This window comes from Protopterus annectens, chromosome 17.part0 (assembly GCF_019279795.1).
Source record: "Protopterus annectens isolate FY-2018-M chromosome 17.part0, PAN1.0, whole genome shotgun sequence".
NCBI classification, from domain to species: domain Eukaryota; kingdom Metazoa; phylum Chordata; order Ceratodontiformes; family Protopteridae; genus Protopterus; species Protopterus annectens.
The window spans coordinates 707,009,876-707,033,665 of record NC_056751.1 but is presented as its reverse complement, the minus strand read 5'-3'; the positions used below and the strand labels follow the sequence as shown (position 1 = coordinate 707,033,665).

The 23,790-nt window shown below is 40.1% G+C and overlaps 1 protein-coding gene across 42 annotated transcripts in view; it reads right to left on the bottom strand.

The window, feature by feature from the left end:
* The window catches only part of LOC122791684 (mucin-2-like), a 732,148-nt gene that overhangs the window by 658,196 nt on the left and 50,162 nt on the right, over positions 1–23,790 (bottom strand). For 38 of the 42 annotated variants that reach the window (XM_044059549.1, XM_044059571.1, XM_044059534.1 and 35 more), the window contains 2 exons: positions 7,860–7,919; positions 2,147–2,206 (listed from right to left, as the gene is read on the bottom strand). The exons of 1 other annotated variant lie outside the window; for it this stretch is intronic. In XM_044059549.1, coding sequence (XP_043915484.1) covers positions 2,147–2,206; positions 7,860–7,919 — 120 coding nt within the window. Of the gene's footprint in view, positions 1–2,146; positions 2,207–7,859; positions 7,920–17,463; positions 17,521–23,790 lie in introns of those variants that run through there. 3 more of the 42 variants (XM_044059577.1, XM_044059578.1, XM_044059576.1) reach the window with 2 other exon arrangements.

The window sequence follows — 23,790 nt, the reverse complement described above, 5'->3', positions numbered from 1 at the left end:
CTGTCAGGGCTAAACTGGGCAAAAAAAAAAGCTACCTGAAACATTACATTTCAGACCAATGTCTGTTGTCTTCTGATTGCAGTTTTTTTGGAAGGGGACGCTATTCTCCTCTGCTTCAGACCAGCAGATGTTCCCTCTGTCTCATGTTCATCTTCAGGTCTGCCTGTCTACCACTGGAATTTAACCCATTTTCACTACCAGGGCCAATGTAGAACCTATGTACCTCTGGGGGGGGGGGGGTGCAGTCAAACAACTTCCTGGGAGTTCTCTTTTAACGCCCTACCCTCCTTTCCACACTCTCCTTGGATGCATGGTCATGTCATGAAGGGCATATATGTAATGGGAACTGATTACAATTATGTGCTTTTGAGTCAGAATCTTCGATAGGTTGAGGGAATTCTTTCTGCGTACTTGTGCATTGATGTCATATTTTAACTTCACACTATGCTTTCCAAAGCATATGATTCAACATTTCTTTAAGTCGAATATGAAAATGTTGTCAAGGCACCAAAACTGCAATGTCTGGTTCTGCTGCAGTACAGTAGCACCTGTGATAATAGAACAATGTTTTCCATTCTGCATTCATCTGCATACTTTATCATACCAGGGATTGACAGCTTTCCTCTCTGAAAGGAAGACACAGTGTAGTAAATGCTCCAATTTCAAACACTGTGCTACTCCTGGAGTCTCATGTACTGTGTCTGGGAATATTTCCTCAATTCTCACTTCCTGAGCTCACTTATGCAACAAGCCTTTATGTTGTTAGTTGTAGTGAAATTTTAATTTTAGTTGATTTTTCCTTAAGCAATCAAATGATTTTAACAGTTCTAAACATCCTGTGTGATATGTCAAGCCCTTCACTTAGGCTAACAGCTGCATGTTCAGAGAATGCTACCACCTTCAGAAAAAATGTACCTTCACTCCATCGACTCATACAGACCTTTTCTAGGAAAATGAGTTCTCCCATTTCTTTTTCTAACTAACTTATGGTCACCATTTTAATTACTTCAAACCAATGTGCATCTTAAACGGACGTGACAATGATTACTGGGACTAATACAGTCCCTGTTTGTGAGTGGCATCCTCCATTCCTTGTTACCACATCTGACCTCCTTTCAGTAATCATATTAAACATTTACAAGAGGCCTGACCATGCTCATTTTTATTTCCACGAGAACATTTTATTTTTATTTTATTTGTTTTCCAAGGTAGAGCAGTGATCTCTGTGGACCTTTTTCAGACTCAGACAAGGAGAAGTACCTGGTTAAGTGACTGGCTCATAGTCACTCAGTGAGGCAAAGAAGGCTGAGAGAAAAAACCTTACACCACTGGATCACGGGACACAGCTCATTGACAGGTAGTTAATCCCCTCAGCCAACTGCCAGAAAACCTAATCTATTTAATTGGGTCACACAGAAATATCAGTCTTGAGTTACTCAACACTTTTTCTACATCTTTTATAAGTGGTGTACTTTCTCTGTGTTCTCGGTCCAATATCCTCCCTTTTTGATATATTATTGTAATTATTACTAATGTACTTTCCTGTGTAACTGGATTTGTATCTCATACTTTTTGAAATTATGCCACTTGAAAACTTTAATAGATATCTATAAATTTTACAATGAAAGAGCAATATTCTAAACCATTTCTGAAAAACTGTTTTCAAAATTACTATTACTTCTTTAACAATCAATTGGGATTACTCTGCATACAAGAGTTCTACTAGTCTTGACTGTTATAACTGTCCTTGTGTGATATTTACAATCATACCTCTAAACTCTGCACTGTTTGGGAGAATGATGACATTTTTTACTCATAATTTTGGTTTGTGCAGTTTTTTTCTGAAAGGTCATTCAATAATGTACTTATAAAACAATGACTGATATTTGTGTTTCTGCATACTAATATAGAATCTGTTATTCTGACAACTCTCTAAGTTGATAAAAACAATATTTAAGATCTGTCCTGAATTTTGGCCCTTGGTCTATTACCACCACCATTATTTTCACCGTTGTCCATGATTAGAGTGGTAAGAAGTTGAGAGGTATGTTTAAAGTCCATATTTTCATTACTGGTTTATTTACAGAAGTTAGTTTTCAGTAGACAGATTGTATATGCCTGAAGAAACAATTCAGACATTTCTTACCTGAGATAATCTGAAGATGCTCACTTCCAGAACTTTCCTGGGTTTTCATTCCTCCCCTCCCTGTGTACAAAAACAAAGATACTAAGAAATGCTTTCTGAACATTATGAAAACTTGTATAACATTTGAAGTTGTTCTCATGGAGTATTTATTTGGGAGATAAAGTTTGTCATTTTACGGAAAAAAATTGTTATTACATATATTCAGCACCAGAATTTCTGTGTTACAGCTATAAAAACAGTTAATGTTCTAGAAGGTTATAATGGAGGGTTAGGTAATTTTTCATTTTATTTTATTTTATTTTTATTTCACACAAAAGCTGACTGGCAAACCTCATTTCTATGGGTTGCCAGGGAGAAAAGCTCCAGAAGTGAATTCAGGTACAAATTATTAACGATACTGAATATAATTGAACAGGATGATGCCCTGGAGATCTCCCACATGCAGAACACCAAAGACAAAATCCTGTACCATATCTTCCTTGCCAGTGATGGGTCACCCTCCATGTCCCAAGAAAATCACATTGCTTACTTGGACCTACTGGAAACACTTTCTATCCAACCTACCATTCTAATTTAATTACCCCTCTATAAACTGGAAATTCTTCATGACCTCAAATCTACTGGCAGACAGATTCATGGACTTCACAAATATAAACACACTGGAACAAATACCAAATATATCCAATAGAGGCTCCAACATACTGGATCTCATACTCACAAATATGTGAGAAAGCTGCACCTCACCCCCAATACCTCTTCCTACCTGGTAAGGTCTAACCACAAAGATGAATCCTTCAAAATCAAAATTAACTTCATAACCACAGTAAAAACAGTGACAGGAAGTTTTCCAAGGCAAACTACATTTTATTAAGGAATGGTTTGTCAAACATCAATGCCTGTCCAAACTGTGAGCACACAGCATCCTACACTGAATTACTCTCAGAAACTTTGTACAACTAAATTAAAGGCTGCATAGAGGTTGCTGTACCTACAAGAAGTAAGCCCAGAACTAGCCGCAGAAACAAAGTGCCCTCGTGGCATCCCAAATTAAACAGGATATACAACAACAGGAGAACAATTATGGCAAAACTGAGGAATTGTCCACAGATTTGAACTGGTATATAGCTCAGCTGCAAGAAAAAAAGTCAGAGGTACTTAACTCTAGTATGCATGAGTATGTTTAGCATAGGTGGGGGACTCCATCTTCCAAGAAAAGTACTTCCAGCAAATCATGGACCATTTTGGTTTTAGTAAGCACGGTAACCAAACGTACAGCCAGCGCTACCTTTTCTCAGTTGCAGCCCACATCTGACGAAGTTAAGAAACGAAAATGTATGGTTTGAGCGTTAATGTGTTTTGGTGGATTTAATAAAAGTGATTTTTTTAGGTATTTTCATTTCCACACTGTGTGACTACGCTGAGAGTTAAGTAACTGAACAGTTTCTGTCAACTTGGAGCTTTATTGTATGTCTCTGGGCTTCGTTTTTCTTTTTTGTTTTTTTCTTTTACGTTTAGCATATCCCTTATCTACGATTTTCAGCAGGGTATCTTAGTGAAGAGATACTCAATCTCTTCTGCTTAATGATGAACTATTAATAAAGCCATTTTGTTATGAATTTGTCACTCAATGAACTTGAAATTTTAGACATAGGAATTTGAGTAAAGCTTGCTAATAACCTATTTATAGACAAAACTCAGCTCAGGAAAATGAGATGTGGAATGCAAAATGCATGCCTCAGTACTCTGGCTGCTTAACCACGTGATTAATCATTTTTGCAGCTGATATTTCCTTTTCCTTCTTTGTCTGTCAGTTTTATTTGCACGCTGAGGAGCTTTTCCCATTAGTTTCCATCTCACAATGAGATCTTCTGACAGGGCTAAACTGGAAAACAAAAAAGTAGCTAATTCATAGGTTCATAGGTAGGTACTAGGCTATCGGCCCTCAGGCATATACAAGCTTAGCCAAAAAGGTACCCTGGCTTTCGCCACCCAAGAAAATTATTTTCCTGTGCCCCATTCGAGCAGAGCCACAGAGGGGATCCCTGGGGTAAATTTACTATTTCCCATCCAATCATCAAGATTTTTTTGAAGAGTGCTAATGAGCAGCTTTGTTTGATGTTAGGCAGAGATCACCTTTGAGTAGGCGATATACAACGGAGTAAAGCTGGAGTTTTTTGAGAAGGTCTGCGTAGGGCATTTGTTTGAGGCCAGTAATCCTCTTTGTGAGGTATTACTGCAGCCTTTCCAGTTGTTGTATATGTCTTGTGAGGTACATACCAAAAGGGGCATTGTACTCTATAATGGGTCTAATGAGTGACGAGTAGAGGGGAACAATGACCTCTTTTTCCCTGGATGAGAAACTTTTGTGATAAGGTGTGCCACTTAGAAGGATTTCCTGACTACTGTGGCAATGTGATTATCAAAGGAGAGACTACTGTCCACCTGTGTCCCAAGATCTCTTATCACACTTTTGGTATTAACTAGACTACCACCTATGTGGGTACAGTGTTGATACCAAAGGGGATGACAATGTACTTTTTGGCATTGAGGCTGAGGCCATGGCTTTGACACCAGGCATCTGTCTCAGTGATGCCCTTTTGTATAATGTCCACATTGTTAGGTGTTTCAATTATGGCTCTTAGTTTGCAGTCATCTGTGAACTTCGTTAGCCAAAGACCTTCTGTGTTAGCCTGTTCTTCAGAAAAGTAGATTCTAAACATGAGAGGACCCAGGACTGAACTCTGTGGTACTCCACCTGTCACTGGTCTGAAGCCGGATTTGGAGTCTGCTACTTTCACAGTGTGGGTTCTGTCAGTGGGCCAGTAGGCAACCCATCTTGTGACATAGGGATTTATACCTAGTTTAGTGAGTTTATCTATAATTCCAGAGTGGGGGGTGGTGTCAAAAGCCTTGGTGAGATCTAGGTAGGCTGTATGAACCACCTTACCCTCGTCTATGGCTTTGGGAGCTGCTTCAAAGATGTCAATCAGGTTTAGGAGGCATGATCTGCCTTTTACAAACCCGAACTGGGTGGGGTCCAGAGTTTGGAGTTTACCAATGTCTTTGTTTATAAGTTCCATGGAGGAATTGACCTCTGGTGTGGAACACCGGTCGCCCATGTTGGTAATGACCACTGGAATTTAACAGGATCAGGCACTTTGGCAGCGAGACATTTCTCTGTGGTACATTTAATTGGGGACACATGGCTGAAGTGACTTTCAGTTGCAGAGAAATATGGTTGTTTAGAATTCCCTGTGGCAAAGAGAAGAATGCTGTGCCATTTCCACAGCTTCAATAACCAAATGCAGAGGGAAAAATAATGTCCGTGGCCCCTGTGGCATCATGAGACAGCAGGAAGTATGGCAGCCATCAGCAGCAGGCTGGACAGAGGGCATGTCAGTGACACTAAAAATGCAGTGCACAATGGGCAGTGCCTTTATAATTGGTGTTTGTGGACCACTGCCCCTTTACAGTGTCTACAGAACATTACCTAAAATGCATACTGGGGCATAAATGCGTCTACAGTAGCATGCAAGATTAACTCCATGCTGTAGCAAACTTCTACATGTTGTAGTTGCTTAAACATGAACTGTACACTGAGCACAACACTCATTACACCTTCTGCCCTCATGAACTTGGTTATTAAAGCTGTGGGCATGGCAGAGTGTGCTTTTCTTTGCCCATGGGGAATTTGCAACAGCCATATTTCTCTGCAGCTGAATGTCACTTCAGCCATGTCTCCCCAACCAAATGTATCACAGGGATATATCTCTCTACCTAGATGCCTGAAACTGATTTTAACCCATTTTGACAACCAAGGCCAATGTAGAACCTAAGTGCATCCAGCAGGGTGCAGTCCAACAACTTCCAGGGAGTTCTCTTTTAAAGACCTACAGTGGTTTCCACACTCTCCTTGAATGCACGGTCATGTCATGAAGGGCAGGTATGCAATTGGAACTGATTGCAATGTTGTGCTTTTGAGGTGGAATCTTCCGTAGCATGAGGGAATTATTTCTGAGTACTTGTGCATTTATGTCATATTCAAACTTTACACTATGCTTTCCAGAGCATAGGGTTCAACATTTCTTTATGACGAAAACAAGAAGGAACAAAACTGCATCATTTTGGTTCTGCTGCAGTACCGTAGCTCCTGTGACAACAGGACAATGATTTCCAATGCTGCATTCATCTGATTACTTTATCATACACAGGGATTGACAGCTTTCCTCTCTGAAAGGAAGAGAGGCTGTAGTAAATGGACAATTCTAAAGACTGTGGTACTCTTGGAGTTTCACGTACTGTCTGGGAATATTTCCTCAATCCTAACTTCCTGTTCTCTCTTATGTTACAAGCCTTTATGCTGTTAGTTGTAGAAAAATAAAACTTTTGGTTGATCTTTGCTTAAGTAATCAAATGCTTTTAAGAGTTCCAAATATGTTGTGTGATCTGTGTAGTCCTTCATATATGCTAACAGCTGCATGTTCAGTCAAGGCCACCACATTCAGAAAAAAATATGCCTTCACTACATTTTCTCTTACTGACTTTTTTAGGAGCATGAGTTCTCCCATTTGTTTTTGTAACTGACTTATGGTCACCGTTTTAATTACTAATCCACATTTTAAACAGCAGGGACAATGATTACTGGCTCTAATACAGCACCCGTTTCTGAGTGGGATCTTCCATTCTTTGTTACCGCATTTGCCCTACTTTCAGTAATCATTTTAAACATTTCCAAGATGCCAGACAATGTTCCTTTTTATTTCCATGAGAACATTTAATTTTTATTTTGTTTTCCATGGTGGAGCACTGATCTCTATGGACCTATTTCAGATTCAGCCCCCAAACAGTGTCTGGTTAATTGACTGTCTCATAGTCACACAGTTAGGCAAAGAAAGTTGAGAGAAACAAACTTGCCCCACTGGACTACAGGAGACAGCTCATTAACAGGTCCTTAATCCTCTTAGACAACTGCCAAAAAGCCTCTTCTATTTTTATTGGGTCACACAGAAAAATCACTCTTGGTTTACTCAACACCTTTTCTACATCTTTTATAAGTGGTGTACTTTCCCTATGTTCGGCCCAATATCCTCCCTTTTTTATATATTATTGTAATTATTACTTAGGTACTTTCTTGCATAACTTGATTTGTATCTCTCATACTTTCTGAAATTATGCCACTTGAAAACTGTAATAAATACCTATAAATTTTATAATAAAAGAGCAATATTCTAAACCATTTCTGAAAAATGTTTTCAAAGTTACTATTACTTCTTTAACAATCAATTGTGATTACTCTGCATACAAGAATTCTGCTTGCCTTGACTCTTATAAATGTCCTTCTGTGATATATACAGTCATACCTCTCAATTGTGCAGTGTTTGGCAGAATGTTTAGATATTTGAATCATAGTTTTGGCTTGTACACATTTTTACTGAAAGATCATTCAGGATTGTGGATATGAAACATTAATGTAAAATCTAGTATTCTGACAACTTTTTAAGTTGATAAAAGTAATATTTAAGACCTATTCCTACATTGTGGCCTTTGACACCGCTCCCCACAACCATTATTTTTGGCTTTGTATGTGATAATAGTGCTAAGAAGTTGGGAGGTATGTTTACAGTCCAGATTTTTCATTATCATTTTATTTGCAGAAGTTAAATTTCAGCAGATAGATTTATATAACTGAAGAAACAATTCAGACATTTCTTACCTGAAATCATCTGCGCACTCTGACTTCCGGAGCTTTCCATGGTTTTCATTCCTCCGCTCCCTGTGTACAAAAACAAAGATACTAAGGAAAGCTTAGCGCAAAAAGTGAGAAATTGTATAGTATTTGGAGCTGTTCTCAGGAAGTATTTAATTAGCCATGAAAGTTTGTCATTTTAGGACACAATTTCTCATTATATAAATTCAGCTTCAGATTTATGTGTTACAGCTATAAAAACAGTTAATTCTCTAGAAGGTTATAATGGAGGTCTAAATATTTTTTATTTTATTTTGCTTGACTTTTGTTTCACAGAAAAGCTGACCGAGTATGTAGCTCGGAGGGATTGGGATTTCTTTAAGTGGAGCATGTCCAACAGCTCTGGGTTTTACATAGCTATGTATGTTAGGCAGAGATCGCCTCTGAGTAGGCGATATGTGACGGAGTAAAACTGGAGTTTTTTGAGATGGTCTGCATAGGGCATCTGTTTGAGGCTGGTAATCCTCTTTGTGAGGTATTTCTGCGGCCTTTCCAGTTGTTGTAGATGTCTTGTGAGGTACATACCAAGAGGGGCATTGTACTCTATAATGGGTCTAATAAGCAGGGGCGGCTTGTGCTATAGGATTGCAGGACTGCACCCCCCACCTTTAGAACGAAAGAAGAAAATAAATAAAAAAATGAAATACAAAATAAAAAAAAATCAAATGCATGTTTGGAGTTCCTGGTGCTCACAGAACTACAGACTGCTGTATTAGACAGTCTGGATGGGGGAGAGCAGCATTTCTGCCATGCAGCCTAGAAGTCTGTGCAGTGATGGCTGCACAGAACAGAAGGACACTGAACTCCATCACCCGCAGGCTGGAGCCTGCAGACTACTCTCAAGGAGCCAGGAAACCGGCTGTTAGTTTGTGCGGGCGGGCTAAGGAGAAAGAAACCAGCCATTGATTTTGCTGCTGTGATCGGTTAAGGTGTGTGAATCCTCAGGACTGCGGGCGGGCTATGGAGAATGAAACCGGCTGGTGTGTGTGTGTGTGTGTGTGTGTGTGTGTGTGTGTGTGTGTGTGTGTGTGTGTGTGTATAAAATTCCCCAGTTGCTATATACTTGTGGCTAGAGAACACATGGTGGTAGGTAGAGAATACGCAGGCTTGAACCCTGTACGTTGGGTGCAGGTGGCAAAGGCCTGAATTTGTAAAAAGTTTGCAGATTTATGCCTCATATTTGTTCTGTTTCTCATAAAATCTGTGGTTTCTGTATGTTTGTTTTAACTTGCAAAGTCAGTGGTGCATTGTTGTCTAACAGCTACAGGTTCTCTGGTTTAATTCTTGGCTGTGGTGCCTTCTGTGTGGAGTCTGCATGTCCTCCCATCGTACACAGACATGTGTCTGGAGTGTTTGTCCCTGCTCTGCTGAAAATTGGCTTTTGTTCCAAGTATGACTTTCCTGGTTAGCAAATGTTAAATAAAAGTAACAGGCATTTGAATTTCAGACTTCATATTCTTCAGAAACTACACGGTAACACAAAACCTTTTATTCCAGCAATTTTCTAAGTTTATAACATGGATATTTGGAATTTGTCCCTATTTTTGGGACTGTATTCCCCCATTATTGGCTTTGTCCAGGTTTTTGTGCTAAGGTTGAGAGCTATGGTGAGAACTGAATTCACTGAATATGTTTGGGGGCTGTATTCCCCCATTACTGGCTTTGTCCACGTGTTTTTTGTTATGAGGTTGAGAGCTATGGTGAGAACTTAATTCACTAAATGGTAGCCATTTAAGTTTCAGTCTTTCTCTCTTTTAAAAAAAACAGCTGATTTGGCATAGTGGTATGTTGCTCTGACTGTTTTGCACAGGGTCCCCTGGGTTCAAGACTTGGCAGTGAAATATATGGTGGTAACACAGCATTTTGTTCTAGCAACTTTCCAACATTATACAAGCAATATTTAAAATGTGTCCCTGGTTTTTGGGCTTTTGTCCCCCCCAATAAATTTTGGCTTTTTCCAGATTTCTTGTGCTACAAAGTTCAGAGATACAGCTGAGTGTCGAGTAGATTTTACAAAGAGCTGGGAGCTGCAGGGGATCAAAAGTTTTGTGCTGCTTATGTTGAGTCTGCTTGCATTGTTAATTACACAACAGGTAGTGTACTTGCTTTTGATGCAGAAGGGTGTGGGTTCTACTCCCACAGTAGGTAGATGCATTGCTGATATTGTACTGCCTTGTAAAGGGGGGGATGCTGCAGTCGGTTTTGGCAAAGATACCTAGTAACTATGAACCTGTTATCAGTTTGCCATCAATTCCCTATTGTGATATTACTAGCTTATCATTTTTTAATGCAACATAGGCAATTTATTCCTCAAGGGCAACAGGTACTTTATTTGTAGTTGAAACAATGACATATAAAGTTGTTTGCTAGCAGCAACCTCATCATTAGTTACAGATCTCTTTAATGTGGAATTATTTAGATGGCTTTTACTTCTTCAGAGATTGTGCATATTTACTGATACTGGTGGACTGTAGACGTTAGAGTAGACTTTTATGATGGAAATGTTCTGAATTGGGCAGTTTTGTCATTATTGGTGCATGCATTTTGTTTCATTGTTTACTGGAAAAATGTTCAAAACAATAAATTTAAAATGCCGTCTAACAACTGTACTGTATTGTACAAGGAATATAATTTAATACAATCAGGAAGGTGTATCAAAGAGCATGTGTATGTTTCATGTTCAAGAGGCCTATGATTTGAAAACAGCCCAAAGTTAATCTTTATCTGCCACTGGCAAAATGTATTTTCTTTGAATGTGGGTTTCAATGCTGTTTCAATGAAGGTGTTTCAAGGGCAGAGAAGTTTTAATGCTAAGTCTGTTTTCGTTGTGAGACTGCATTGCTTTGTTTAGTAGATATCTTTTAGGGTTTATGCTGTAAAATGCAAAATAAAACTTTCAAATGAAATCCAAATCATCGCAGAAGTAAAGCAGTATGCACATTACAGTGTTTATGGTAATTGGGGTGAAATAATCAAGGAATGGGACATTGGAATGGCTGCAGGGGGTGGCGCCATTCGGCCATGAGTTTGTGAGGGGGGAAGGGCAGCAAACTCAGACAGCCCCGGCTGAACTATACCTCTCAACTGTCCAGATTTTTGCAGAATGAATAGATTTTTCTTCTTATTTTTGGTTTGTTCCTCATAAAATCTGTGGTTTTCTGGCAAATCATTTAGGAATGAAGTCACTAAATAATGACAGACATTGAGTTTCAGACATCATAACCTTCAGAAAAATGCATGATAAAGCAAGACCTGTTATTCTATCAACTGTCTTAAGTTTATAGAAGAGCAATTTTTAGTACTATTTGTATGTTCCCCCAATATATTTGGCCTTGTCCAGATTTCCTGCACTGAGAGATTGAGAGGTACGTGCAAATAAATCGCTTTATAGAATTAGGAATATCCAAACCTCTCAACCGTCTCCAGTTTTGGCTCAAAATGTTGCTCTCCCCCTAATAATCCCTCCGCAAAATGGCAATTTTGGAAGAAAACATGGAGGGTTTACAACTATAAATAACTGTAATGATCAGAGTTATAGTTTCCTTTTATTTCAGAAATGCATGCAGATGCTCTTATTTTGTTAGCTGCTCAAGTTAACAGTGCTAATATTGAAAAGGTGTCCCTTCTTTGACAGGTTCCCAGCTGTATTGTGTGGCAATTTTATATTTTTGCATCACATTTTTGGTCTGTTTTTCACAAAATTGTGGTTTTCCGGCAAATTAGTGGCAAATCATTAAAGATTGAAGTTAGAAAATAATGGCAGACATTTGAGTTTCAGATTTCATACCCTTCAGAAAATTCATACTAATGCAAGACCTACTATTCTATTATCTTTCTAAGTTTATAGGAGCAATATTTAAAAATTGTTCTTATTTTTGGGCCTGTGTCCCACTTCTATGTATGGCTTTGTCCAGATTTCTTGCTCTGAAATTGAGAGGTATGAGTGTCAGAGCCATCGCCGTCAGCCAGAGACATTTCAAATTGTGACATACTTGTTGCACCCCACTCCCCAGTGTAGTGGCTCTGGATGTATCCAAGCAAGGCAAGGAGCAGTTATGCAGTTAAGTATGCAGAGTATTCCTCCATCCAAGGTAGACCACAAGTACGACTGTGGCTTTTCATCTGTCCTTGATTTTGCAGAATGCTCTGGTTTTCTGTCATATTTTTATACTGTTGATTTATGCTTCTTATTATTCAGAAAATACATGCTGTCGCTGTGCCCTGTTGCTCTGTGTTTAAGTAGCAATGCTTTAATGACCATCAGGTAAGCTTGTCGGAGATTGTAAGATGCAAGTAAGCTTTAATAAGCATACTGTTAAAGAACTACCAACACTGAAAGCCTTTTTGTTGCTGCCATGCAGAGAATATTTACATAACTAGATAACGTATAAGCCTAAGGTATTGAAATGCATATGACAGTATTTGTAATAAAGGATAGGGTTACAGTATTTTCAGAAGCTCATTACATTTGTTGGAGACTTGCAGTCATCTTTGCAGGCTTTACCCGTAAACTAAACAGAATGTCAATCTATTGTGTGTGGTCCATAACCTGTGCGGTAATCCTTTAAGCAATTTATCTTGAGCTTGTTTCTTGTTTGCTGTTCATTTTTTACTTTGATCATGTCTTCCCCATGAAACAAGTAGATAGTTGTTGTCAGGCAGCAGGTCTTTTTAGGATAAGAAACATTTTTACAAGTGGGGGTATCACAGAGATTGCGACTTTAAGCATGTTACTTCGTAATTTTATAAAGCTGAATATAAATTATAATTAGAACTGCAGTGCAAGGAGAAGTGGCTTGAGTTGAGGGATGCTTGTTTTTTTTTATACTTGATTTTGACTGGAATTCCAGTAATGTATTTAAAAAGTAATTTATTTTTTCATGCCTCACAACCTTTGTGTTTCCATCTAGATATTAAGTAAGTTGTCATGTAGCCAATGCACTGAAATATTTTTTCTTCTACACTTCATTTTGTTTTGATTGGACTCTTGTAATGACGGTTTGGCACCCAGGGCAGCATATTTAATTAAAGTTCCAGACCAGTTGTTGTGGTTTTGAGCATAACCCCACCCCTTTCTAATTGGCCAAACCCCTCCCCATTGGTCCCACCCATTCAACTGTCTCCTGCACCCCCCCTTTTATTTGAAGTCACCAGCCGCCACTGCTAATGAGTGATGAGTAGAGGGCAACAATGACCTCTTTTTTCCTGAATGAGAAACCTTTTGTGATGAGGTGTGCCACGTAGGAGGATTTCCTGACTAATGTGGTGATGTGATTATCAAAGGAGTGACTACTGTCTACCTGTGTCCCAAGGTCTCTTATCACACTTTTGGTGTTAAGCAGACTACCACCTATGTGGTAGCTCATGGGTACTAATGGATTTGACAACAGGCATGGGTACAGAGTTTTTACCAAATGGGATGACAATGCAGTTTTTGGCACTGAGCTTGAGGCCATGGCTTTGACACCAGGCATCTGTCTCAGAGAGGCCCTTTTGTAGGATTTCCACATTGTTAGGAGTTTCAATTATGGCTCCTAGTTTGCAGTCATCTGCAAACTTCATTAGCCAAAGACCTCCTGTGTTAGCCTGTACTTCAGAAAAGTAGATACCAAACAGGAGATGACCCAGGACTGTGGTACTCAACTTGTCATGGGTCTGAAGTCGGATTTGGAGTCTGCTATTTTCACAGTGTTGGTTCTGTCAGTTTGCCAGTTGGCAACCCATCTTGTGAGATAGGGATTTATACCTAGTTTAGTGAGTTTTTCTATAATTCCAGAGTGGGGGATAGTGTTGAAAGCCTTGGCGAGATCTAGAAAGGCTGTGTGAACCACCTTACCCTCATCTATGGCTTTGGTGACTGCTTCAAAGAAGTCTATCAGGTTTAGGAGACATGATCTGCCTTTTACAAACCCAAACTGGGTAGGGTCCAGAGTTTGGAGATTACCAATGTCTTTGTTTATAAGTTCCATGATGATATGTTCCATGGCCTTGCAGATCTGGCTCATTCGGCTAATGGGGCGGTAGTTCCCAGGGTCCATGGTGCCCCCCCCCCTTGTGGAGTTGGATAACCATTGCTGTGCACCATTCAGTGGGCACAAAGCCTGAGGTGAGGTTATGATTGAACATGGTGGTGAGGTGGGGTGCCAGTTCATTCTGTAGTTCATGTAGAATGCAGCCTGGGATGTTGTCAGGTCCCATGGATGCTGTGTTCTTGGCTTTGAAGAGTGTGGTTTTGACCTGTGCAGCCATGATTACAGGAACTTTGCATTTATCCGGTATAGAGATGGGCCCTTTGGGGGGGTGGGGGGGGTAAAGTTAGTACTGAACCTATCTGCCAGGATGTTGGCAATATCAGTTGGTTCTGTATATTTAGTGCCATTGTACTGTAACTCAGAGCAGACCTGAGTGTTGCCAATGAGGTTCTTGACATAGCTATAGAATGCTTTGTGGTTGTCCTTAGAATCAGTGGTGATTTTGTTTTCATAACTAGCTTTGGAGGATTTTATGAGGGATCTCAGCTTCTTACTGAGGCTGACCAGGGAGTTCTTCCAGTCATGGGATTTTACTCTTTTTTGCAACAGTTTCTTTCTTCTGTTGTAGAGTTTGTTTATGGCAGGAGACCACCAGACTGGCTTCTTTTTTTTTGGAGGATAGCCTCTTGGTTCTGTTAGGGATAGCATGATTCATGCACTCATGTAAGTGCTTATAAAGTGTATTTGTGTAGGATTCAGCAGTCGTACCTCTATTGCCCGTCTGCATGGGTGTCATGAAATTTGCCACTTCTGTCTTAAGAAACGTGAAGTTGGCTTTGGAGAATTTTTTTCCAGTGGTTTCCCTAATGGGGTGGTGGGGTGGGATGTGGATGTCTAGGCTGATTTGCTTGTGGTCTGATCTGACCAACGAGAAACTGGCCGCTGGTGTAGAACACCAGTCACCCATGTTGGTAATGACCACTGGAATTTAACAGGGTCAGGTACCTAGGCACCGAGACATTTCCCTGTGGTACATTTAATTGGGGACACATGGCTGAAGTGACTTTCAGTTGCAGAGAAATATGGCTGTTTAGAATAGCCTGTGGGCAAAGAGAAGAATGCTGTGCCATTTCCACAGCTTCAATAACCAAATGCAGAGGGAAAAATAATGTCCGTGGCCCCTGTGGCATCATGAGACAGCAGGAAGTATGGCAGCCATCAGCAGCAGGCTGGACAGAGAGTATGTCAGTGACACTAAAAATGCAGTTCACAATGGCGAGTGCCTTTTTAATTGGTGTTTGTGGACCACTACCCCTTTACAGTGTCTACAGAACATTACCTAAAATGCATACTGGGGCATAAATGCGGCTACAGTAGCATGCAAGATTAACTCCATGCTGTAGCACACTTCTACATGTTGTAGTTGCTTAAACATGAACTATACACTGAGCACAGCACTCATTACATCTTCTGCCCTCATGAACTTGGTTATTAAAGCTGTGGGCATGGCAGAGTGTGCTTCTCTTTGCCCATGGGGAATTTGCAACAGCCATATTTCTCTGCAGCTGAATGTCACTTCAGCCATGTCTCCCCAACCAAAAGTACCAGAGGGAAATATCTCTCTGCCTAGGTGCCTGAAACTGATTTTTAAACCATTTTGACAACCAAGGCCAATGTAGAACCTAAGTGTATCCAGCAGGGTTCAGTCCAGCAACATCCAGGGAGTTCTCTTTTAAAGACCTACTGTGGTTTCCACACTCTCCTTGGATGCACGGTCATGTCATGAAGGGCAGGTATGCAATTGGAACTGATTGCAATGTTGTGCTTTTGAGGTGGAATCTTCCATAGCATGAGGGAATTCATTCTGAGTACTTGTGCATTTATGTCTTATTCGAACTTTACACTATGCTTTCCAAAGCATAGGATTCAACATTTCTTAATGACAAAAATGAGAATTTTGTCATGGAGAACAAAAATGCATCATCTTGGTTCTGCTGCTGTGACAACAGGACAATGATTTCCATGCTGCATTCATCTGCTTACTTTATCACACACAGGGATTGACAGCTTTCCTCTCTGAAAGGAAGACAGGCTGTAGTAAATGGTCCAATTCTAAAGACTGTGGTACTCTTGGAGGTTCATGTACTGTGTCTGGGAATATTTCCTCAAGTCTAACTTCCTGTGCTGTCTTATGTTACAAGCCTTTATGCTGTTAGTTGTAGAGAAATAAACATTTTAGTTGATCTTTGCTTAAGGAATCAAAGCTTTTAAGAGTTCCAAATATGTTGTGTGATCTGTGTAGTCCTTCACATATGCTAACAGCTGCATGTTCAGTCAAGGCCACCACATTCAGAAAAAAAAAAATATGCCTTCACTACATTTTCTCCTACTGACCTTTCTAGGAGCATGACTTCTCCCATTTCTTTTTATAACTAACTTATGGTCACCGTTTTAATTACTTTAAACCAATCCACATCTTAAACAGCAGGGACAATGATTACTGGCTCTAATACAGCACCCGTTTGTGAGTGGGATCCTCTATTCTTTGTTACCACATCTGCCCTCCTTTCAGTAATCATTTTAAACATTTCCAAGATGCCAGACAATGTTCCGTTTTATTTCCAGGAGAATATTTAATTTTTATTTTGTTTTCCATGGAGGAGCACTGATCTCTATGGACCTTTATCAGACTCAGTCCCCAAACAGTGTCTGGTTAATTGACTGTCTCATAGTCACACAGTTAGGCAAAGAAAGCTGAGAGAAACAAACTTGCCCCACTGGACTACAGGAGACAGCTCATTAACAGGTCCTTAATCCTCTTAGACAACTGCCATAAAACCTGTTATATTTTATTGGGTTAGAAAGAAAAATAAATCTTGATTTACTCAACACCTTTTCTACAGCATCTTTTATAAGTGGTGTACTTTCTCTATGTTCTTGGTCCAATATCCTCTTTTTTTTGATATATTATTGTAATTATTACTAATGTACTTTCCTGTGTAACTCGATTTGTATCTCTCATACTTTTTGAAATGCTGCCACTTGAAAACTTTAATAGATATCTATAAATATTGAATAAAAGAGCAATATTCTAAACCATTTCTGAAAAATATTTTCAAACTTACTATTACTTCTTTAACAATCAGTTGGGATTACTCTGCATACAATAGTTTTGCTTGCCTTGACTCTTATAAATGTCCTTCTGTGATATTTACAGTCATACCTTTCAATTGTGTAGTGTTTGGCAGAATTATTACATTTTTGACTCATTGTTTTGGTTTGTACACTTTTTTTCTGAAATATCATTCAATATTGTACTTAATAAACAATGACTGATATTTGTGTTTCTGTATACTAGTATAGAATCTATTATTCTGATAACTTTCTACATTGGTAAAAGCAATATTTAAGATCTATTTCTGAATTTTGGCCCTTGGTCTATTACCACCATCATTATTTTCAGCGTTGTCGATGATTATACTGGTAAGAAGTTGAAAGGTATGCTTAAAGTCCAAATTTTTCTTTATCGGTTTATTTCTAGAAGTTAGTTTTACCAGATAGATTGTATATAACGGAAAAACAATTTAGACATTTGTTACCTGAAATAATCTGAAGATGCTCACTTCCAGAGCATTCCTGGGTTTTCATTCCTCTACTACCTGTGTACAAAAACAAAGATACTAAGGAATGCTTCCTGAAAATTATGAAAAATTGTATATTTGAAGTTGATCTAATGAAGTATTTATTTGAGAGTGAAAGTTTGTCATTTTAGGACAAAGTTTCTTCTTACATATATTCAGCACCAAAATTTCTGTGTTACAGCTATAATAACAGTTAATGTTCTAGAAGGTTATAATGGAGGGTTGGATCATTTTTTTTTTAATTTTATTTCATTTTTGTTTCATACAAAAGCTGACTGGCAAACCCTATTTTCTTTAGGTGGCCAAGGAGAAAAGCTTCAGAAGTGAATACACTAATAATTAACTGTCTCACAGTCACACAGTTAGGCAAAGAAAGTTGAGAGAAACAAACTTGCCCCACTGGACTACAGGAGACAGCTCATTAACAGATAATTAATCCTCTTAGACAACTGCCAAAAAACTCTTCTATTTTATTGGGTCACACAGAAAGATCACTCTTGATTTACTCAACACCTTTTCTACAACATCTTTTATAAGTGGTATACTTTTCCTATGTTCTTATCCAATATACTCCCTTTTTGATATATTATTGTAATTATTACTAATGTACTTTCTTGCGTAATTCGATTTGTATCTCTCATACTTTTTGAAATTATGCCACTTGAAAACTTTGATACCTATACATTTTATAATGAAAGAGGAATATTCTAAACCATTTCTGAAAAATGTTTTCAGAATTACTATTACTTCTTCTAACCAATTGTGATTACTCTGCATACAAGAGTTTTGCTTGCCTTGACTCTTATAAATGTCCTTCTGTGATATATATACAGTCATATCTCTCAATTGCACAGTGTTTGGCAGAATGTTTAGATATTTGAATCATAGTTTTGGCTTGTAAACTTTTTTACTGAAAGATCATTCGGGATTGTGGATATTAAACAATGACAGATTTTTATATTTCAGCATATTAATGTAAAATCTAGTAATCTGACAACTTTCTAAATTGATAAAAGTAATATTTAAGACCTATTCCTATATTGTGGCATTTGCCCCCCCTTCCCACAACCATTATTTTTGGCTCTGTACGTGATAATAGTGCTAAGAAGTTGAGAGGTATGTTTACAGTCCAGATTTTTCATTATCAGTTTACTTGCAGAAGTTAAATTTCAGCAGTGTACAAAAACAAAGATACTAAGGAAAGCTTAGCGCAAAAAGTGAGAAATTGTATAGTATTTGCAGCTGTTCTCGTGAAGTATTTAATTAGCCATGAAAGTTTGTCATTTTAGGACACAATTTCTCATTATATAAATTCAGCTTCAGATTTCTGTATTACAGCTATAAAAACAGTTAATGCTCTAGAAGGTTATAATGCAGGTCTAGATATTTTTTATTTTATTTTGTTTGACTTTTGTTTCACAGAAAAGCTGACTGGGCAAAGCCCCCATTTCTTTAAAAGGCAAGTGAGAAAACCTCCAGATGTGAATACAGGTACAATCATTAATGAGATTGAATATAACTGAGCATGACAGGTTCATAGGGTCATAGGTTCATACTAGGCTATCTGCCCTAGGGCATTTATCAGCCTAGCCAGAGTGTGTTTGGCTTTCGCTACCCATTTTAAATGAATTTTGCTATGCCCTTTTTCGAGGTTAGTATACTGTGCCTCTGTCTAACAGTGACACAGAAGTGATACCCGGGGTAAACCTATGATCTCCCATCCACTCATCAAGATTCCTCTTGAAGAGAGTCAATGAGGGACTCTGCCTAACCTGGACTGGGATTTTATTCCAGAGTGAAGGAGCCTCTGGGTTATGATTCTGTCTCTCCAGCATGTCCTATTTATTTCAGTGCTGAGGTTCAAGTCTCTCAAGTGCGTAGCTCAATGGGATTTGGATTTTCTGAGGTGCAGCATGTCCATTAATTCTGGGTTGGACATGGCTTTATATGTCAGGCACAGATCGCCTCTGAGCAGGCAGTATGCCACTGAGTAGAGCTGGAGTTTCTGTAACCGGGCAGTATATGGCATCTGTTTGAGCCCTTTGATCCTCTTGGTGAGGTACTTTTGGGGTCTTTCCAGTTGCTGCAGGTGTCTGGTAAGGTACATCCCAAAAGGGGTATTGTACTCAATTATGGGCCTGATGAGGGATGATTAAAGAGGCACTATGACCTCCCCTGATCTAGATGTGAATCCCTTCATGACTAGGTGGGCTATATAAAATGTTTTTCTAACCACTTTGGCCACGTGGTTTTCAAATGAGAGATTGCTATCAACTTGGGTCCCCAGGTCCCTAATTACTTCTTCTGTACTTAATGGATTACAATCTATGTGGTAATTTGTGGGCACTTTGTTTTTGCCAAAGGGGATGACTATACACTTTTTGGCGTTTAGCTTGAGGCCATGGCTCTGGTACCAGTTGTCTGTTTCTATGAGGCCCTTTTGTAGGATGCTTGTGTCGGCTGGAGAGTCAATTATGGCGCCTAGTTTGCAATCATCTGCGAACTTGGTCAGCCACAGTCCTTCTGTGTTGGCCTGTACCTCCGAGAAATATATACCGAACAAGAGAGGTCCCAGGACTGAGCCTTGTGGGACGCCACTTGTAACTGGTTTGGAGTCTGACATAGCTCCAGCAATTCTAACCATGTGGGTTCTGTCCTTGAGCCAGTTTGCAACCCATATAGTGACATAGGGGTTTATATTTAAGCTGCTGAGCTTATCTATAATGCCCGAGTGGGGTATTGTATTGAAGGTTTTTGCGAGGTCCAGGTAGGCTGTGTGGACCATCTTCCCCTCGTCAATGGACTTGGTGACTGTTTCAAAGAAATCAACCAGGTTTAAGAGGCAGGATCTGCCCTTAACAAAGCCGAACTGGGTAGGATCCAGTGTCTGTAGGTCCCCAATATCTTTATTTATGAGGTCCATGATGATCCCTTCCATAGCTTTGCAGACCAAGCTAGTCAGGCTTATGGGGCGATAGTTTCCAGGATCCGTTGAGGCACCACCTTTGTGGAGAGTGACCACTGTTGCTGTACGCCACTCTTTGGGTACATATCCTGTAGTAAGGCTGAGATTGAACAGTAGTTTTATGTTTGGGTTTAGCTCTTCTTGGAGTTCATGTAGGACGCAGCCCGGGACACCGTCTGGTACCATTGATGCTGTGTTTTTTGCTTTGGAGATGGCGGCTCTTACCTGAGCATCTGAGATGTTAGGGGGGTAGCACTCTGCTGGGATAGTTATTTGCCCTTTTGGTGGGGGGGGGGGGGTTTGCACTGAACCTGTCAGCTAGGATGTTGGCAATGTCTGTGGGTTCGGTGTATTTTTTGTCATTTTGGACTAATTCTGAGCATATCTGGGAATTCCCACCCAGGTTCCTAACATAACTAAAGAAAGCCTTGTGATTATCCTTAGTGTCCTGTACAATTTTTCTCTCGAAGTTGGCCTTAGACGATTTTATGAGTGCCCGTAGTTTTTTGCTAATACTGATCAGAGATGCCTTCCCTTTTTGGGATTTTGCTCTATCATGTAGTAGCTTCCTCCTTCTGTTGTATAGTTTGTTTATGGCTGGGGTCCACCAGACAGGACGCCTGCCTTTGGAGGATTGGGTCTTGGTTTTATTTGGGATTGCATGATCCATGCATTCTTGAAGGTGTTCATAGAATGCGTTTATAAAGGATTCTGTGGTCTGGGACGTATTTTCCAGAGGCCCGGGGGCTTTGAAGGATTCCACCTCGGTTTTGAGGAGTGTGAAATTTGCTTTAGAGAAGTTTTTCACTGTGGTTTTCTGGGCAGGGTGTGGGGTCGGGATGTGAATATCCAGTGAGATTAGTTTATGGTCTGATCTTACCAGTGAGGGATACACTTCTGGTCTGGAGCATAGAGCCCCCATGTTGGTGATGATCAGGTCCAGTATGTTTTCCCCTCTTGTGGGAGTGGTAACAAGTTGTTCCATAGCATTTGAGTTTATAAATTCTAGGAACCTTTAGGCTAGGGTGTTGGAGCTAGAGTAATGCTCCCAGTCTATGTTTGGGTAGTTGAAGTCACCCAATATAATGGTGTTTGGAGAGACCTTCATATTTTTCAGTGTTCTCAGGAAGGCCGAGTGGGGTTCCTGCATTTGGGAGGGTGGTCTGTAGCAGGCTATAAACTGGAAGGCAGTTTTACCCACTGTTAATTGCACATGGATAGTCTCTGATGCTTCGTGCTGTGCCACCAACCTGGAGGTGTGGGTATCTTTGACGGATATTGATACTCCCCTCATTTTGTGGTTTGGTCCAAGTTTTGGGGCCGAAAAGCATGGTATGAGGTATAACCTGGTAGTGCTGGAGTGCTCTCAGGAGCCTTGAACCAGGTTTCTGTTACTGCACAGATATCAATGTTCTCCATGTTAAGGAGAGTTTTGAGTGCGTGCATCTTGAGGTTTAAACTTCTGGCGTTGAGTAGCATTACTCTTAATTTCTTATCCCTTGTGATACCTATGGAGGTGGGTTTGTCTTTTGAGCCTTGCCTAAAAAAGGCACTATGGGGGTGGCAAGAGCCTTTGCCAATATCCAAAAGCCCCGGGGTGACAGGTGCAAGCCGTCCCTAGCGAAGCATCGTGGCTTGTCGAGCATGTCATCTCAGGCTGACAGGCATTGGATCCCCTTTGAATGACACCAATACTTAAGCCAATTGTTGAAATTGATCATCTTGTCTTCATATTGTGGCATCATTCTTGGTGAGGGTAAGATGCTACTCAAGTTCAGGGTCATACCGGCCTGGGCTACATGCTCAGAGAGCTCCTCTATGTCTCTTTTCATGTAGTCCTGGGAGGTATGTCTCAGGTCATTCACACCAGCATGGACAATGACTGAGTCATATTTGTACTTGCCTTGGAGTGACCTGAGTGCTTGTGTTATGTAGTGGATCCTAGCACCCGACAGGCAGCTCACCGTGACCTTCTCCTTGTTCAGCCTGGTGAGCGGGACGTCAGTGTGCCTGATGATAGAGTCACCTATTACAAGTGTATCAGGTGTGTTGTTTAGCCTTAAGGGCTGTGACTGTTCCGCACACTGGCTTTGTGAGCTATGTGTTGCACGTGTTTTGTTTTGGGGTAGCGGTTGCTTGGATGTCTGCTTTGGAGGTCTCTGCTGCTTAGGCAGATTTTTATTTATAGCCTCTGAGTATGTTTTTGTGTGTTTATGTGTTTGGTTTGCTGTCGTGGTAGGTCTATGTGAGACTGGAATTGTAGTGAGTGTGGTTTCCTTTTCCTCCTGACTGGTTACGCCAGTACTGAGTTGAGAGAGCTTAGCCTCCAATTTGGCTATATGGTTGCATCTCTCACATATGTTGGAATTTGTTGGGAGGAGGAGAGGGTTGTCTGTGTGCATGAGGCAGTTGTAACATTGCCTCAAGATTCCCAGATTCACCAGCTGGACCGGAGAGGAGATTGACAACTGACCTTTGGACATGCTAGAATAGCATTGGGAATTCCTTTATAATTGAAAAAAGGGCCAATGGGGAGCAAGGTACTCAAGGGGAGTTTGTGAGGGTGTAGTGCTTTAAATTTTTTAGTGCTGACATATAATTGCTTTAGTGAGCAAGTGCCAGGCTTTAGAGTAGGAATAGGGTGTTTATTATGAGAACTAGATCAGTTCTAAGGGAAAAAGTGAAGAGCAGACTTTGTGGAGCCGAGATTGGTTTAAACCCAATTAAGCGGAGCTGCCCAATGCTGCGCTATGCGCAAAGCCGTGCCAAAACGGGTTTTATACAGGGGGACTTGAAAGAGCTAGAAATTGGCCCAAAACGGCCAATAGACTACCAGATTCTTGTGCTGGGAACACTCCTCCAGGGATAGATAGGCTGCACTAAGCTCCCCACTGCCACTAATGAACAAAGAAGCCTCCCTTTATCCAAGAAAGGAAATGGGCAACACAGGAACTTTCCAAAAGTCCAGAATACAGCAAAGCCTGTATTTGGACTACTCTAGGTCAGGAAAGACGGGAAACAAGGATAATTTTTTTGTTTTTTTCTTTTTTGCAACAAACAGTAGGAAAATGCAATAAATATGTAACACAGGTTAGCGCACTTAAGTGTGTAGCCTCAACAGGTAAATGCAACAAACAGGACAAACTTTAAAAGTGCAGGTGCAAAAACAACTTTAAACAGTTTAAAACAGTTCAAGAAGCAGAAATACTTGCAGTTTAGCTAGATCGGACAGTCGCCAAGGTAGTAGCAGGAAAAAAAAACACTTTTATCAGGTTAGCAGTCGCTCTTTTAGCCTCTCTGCTGCTAGCACCACTCTGCAG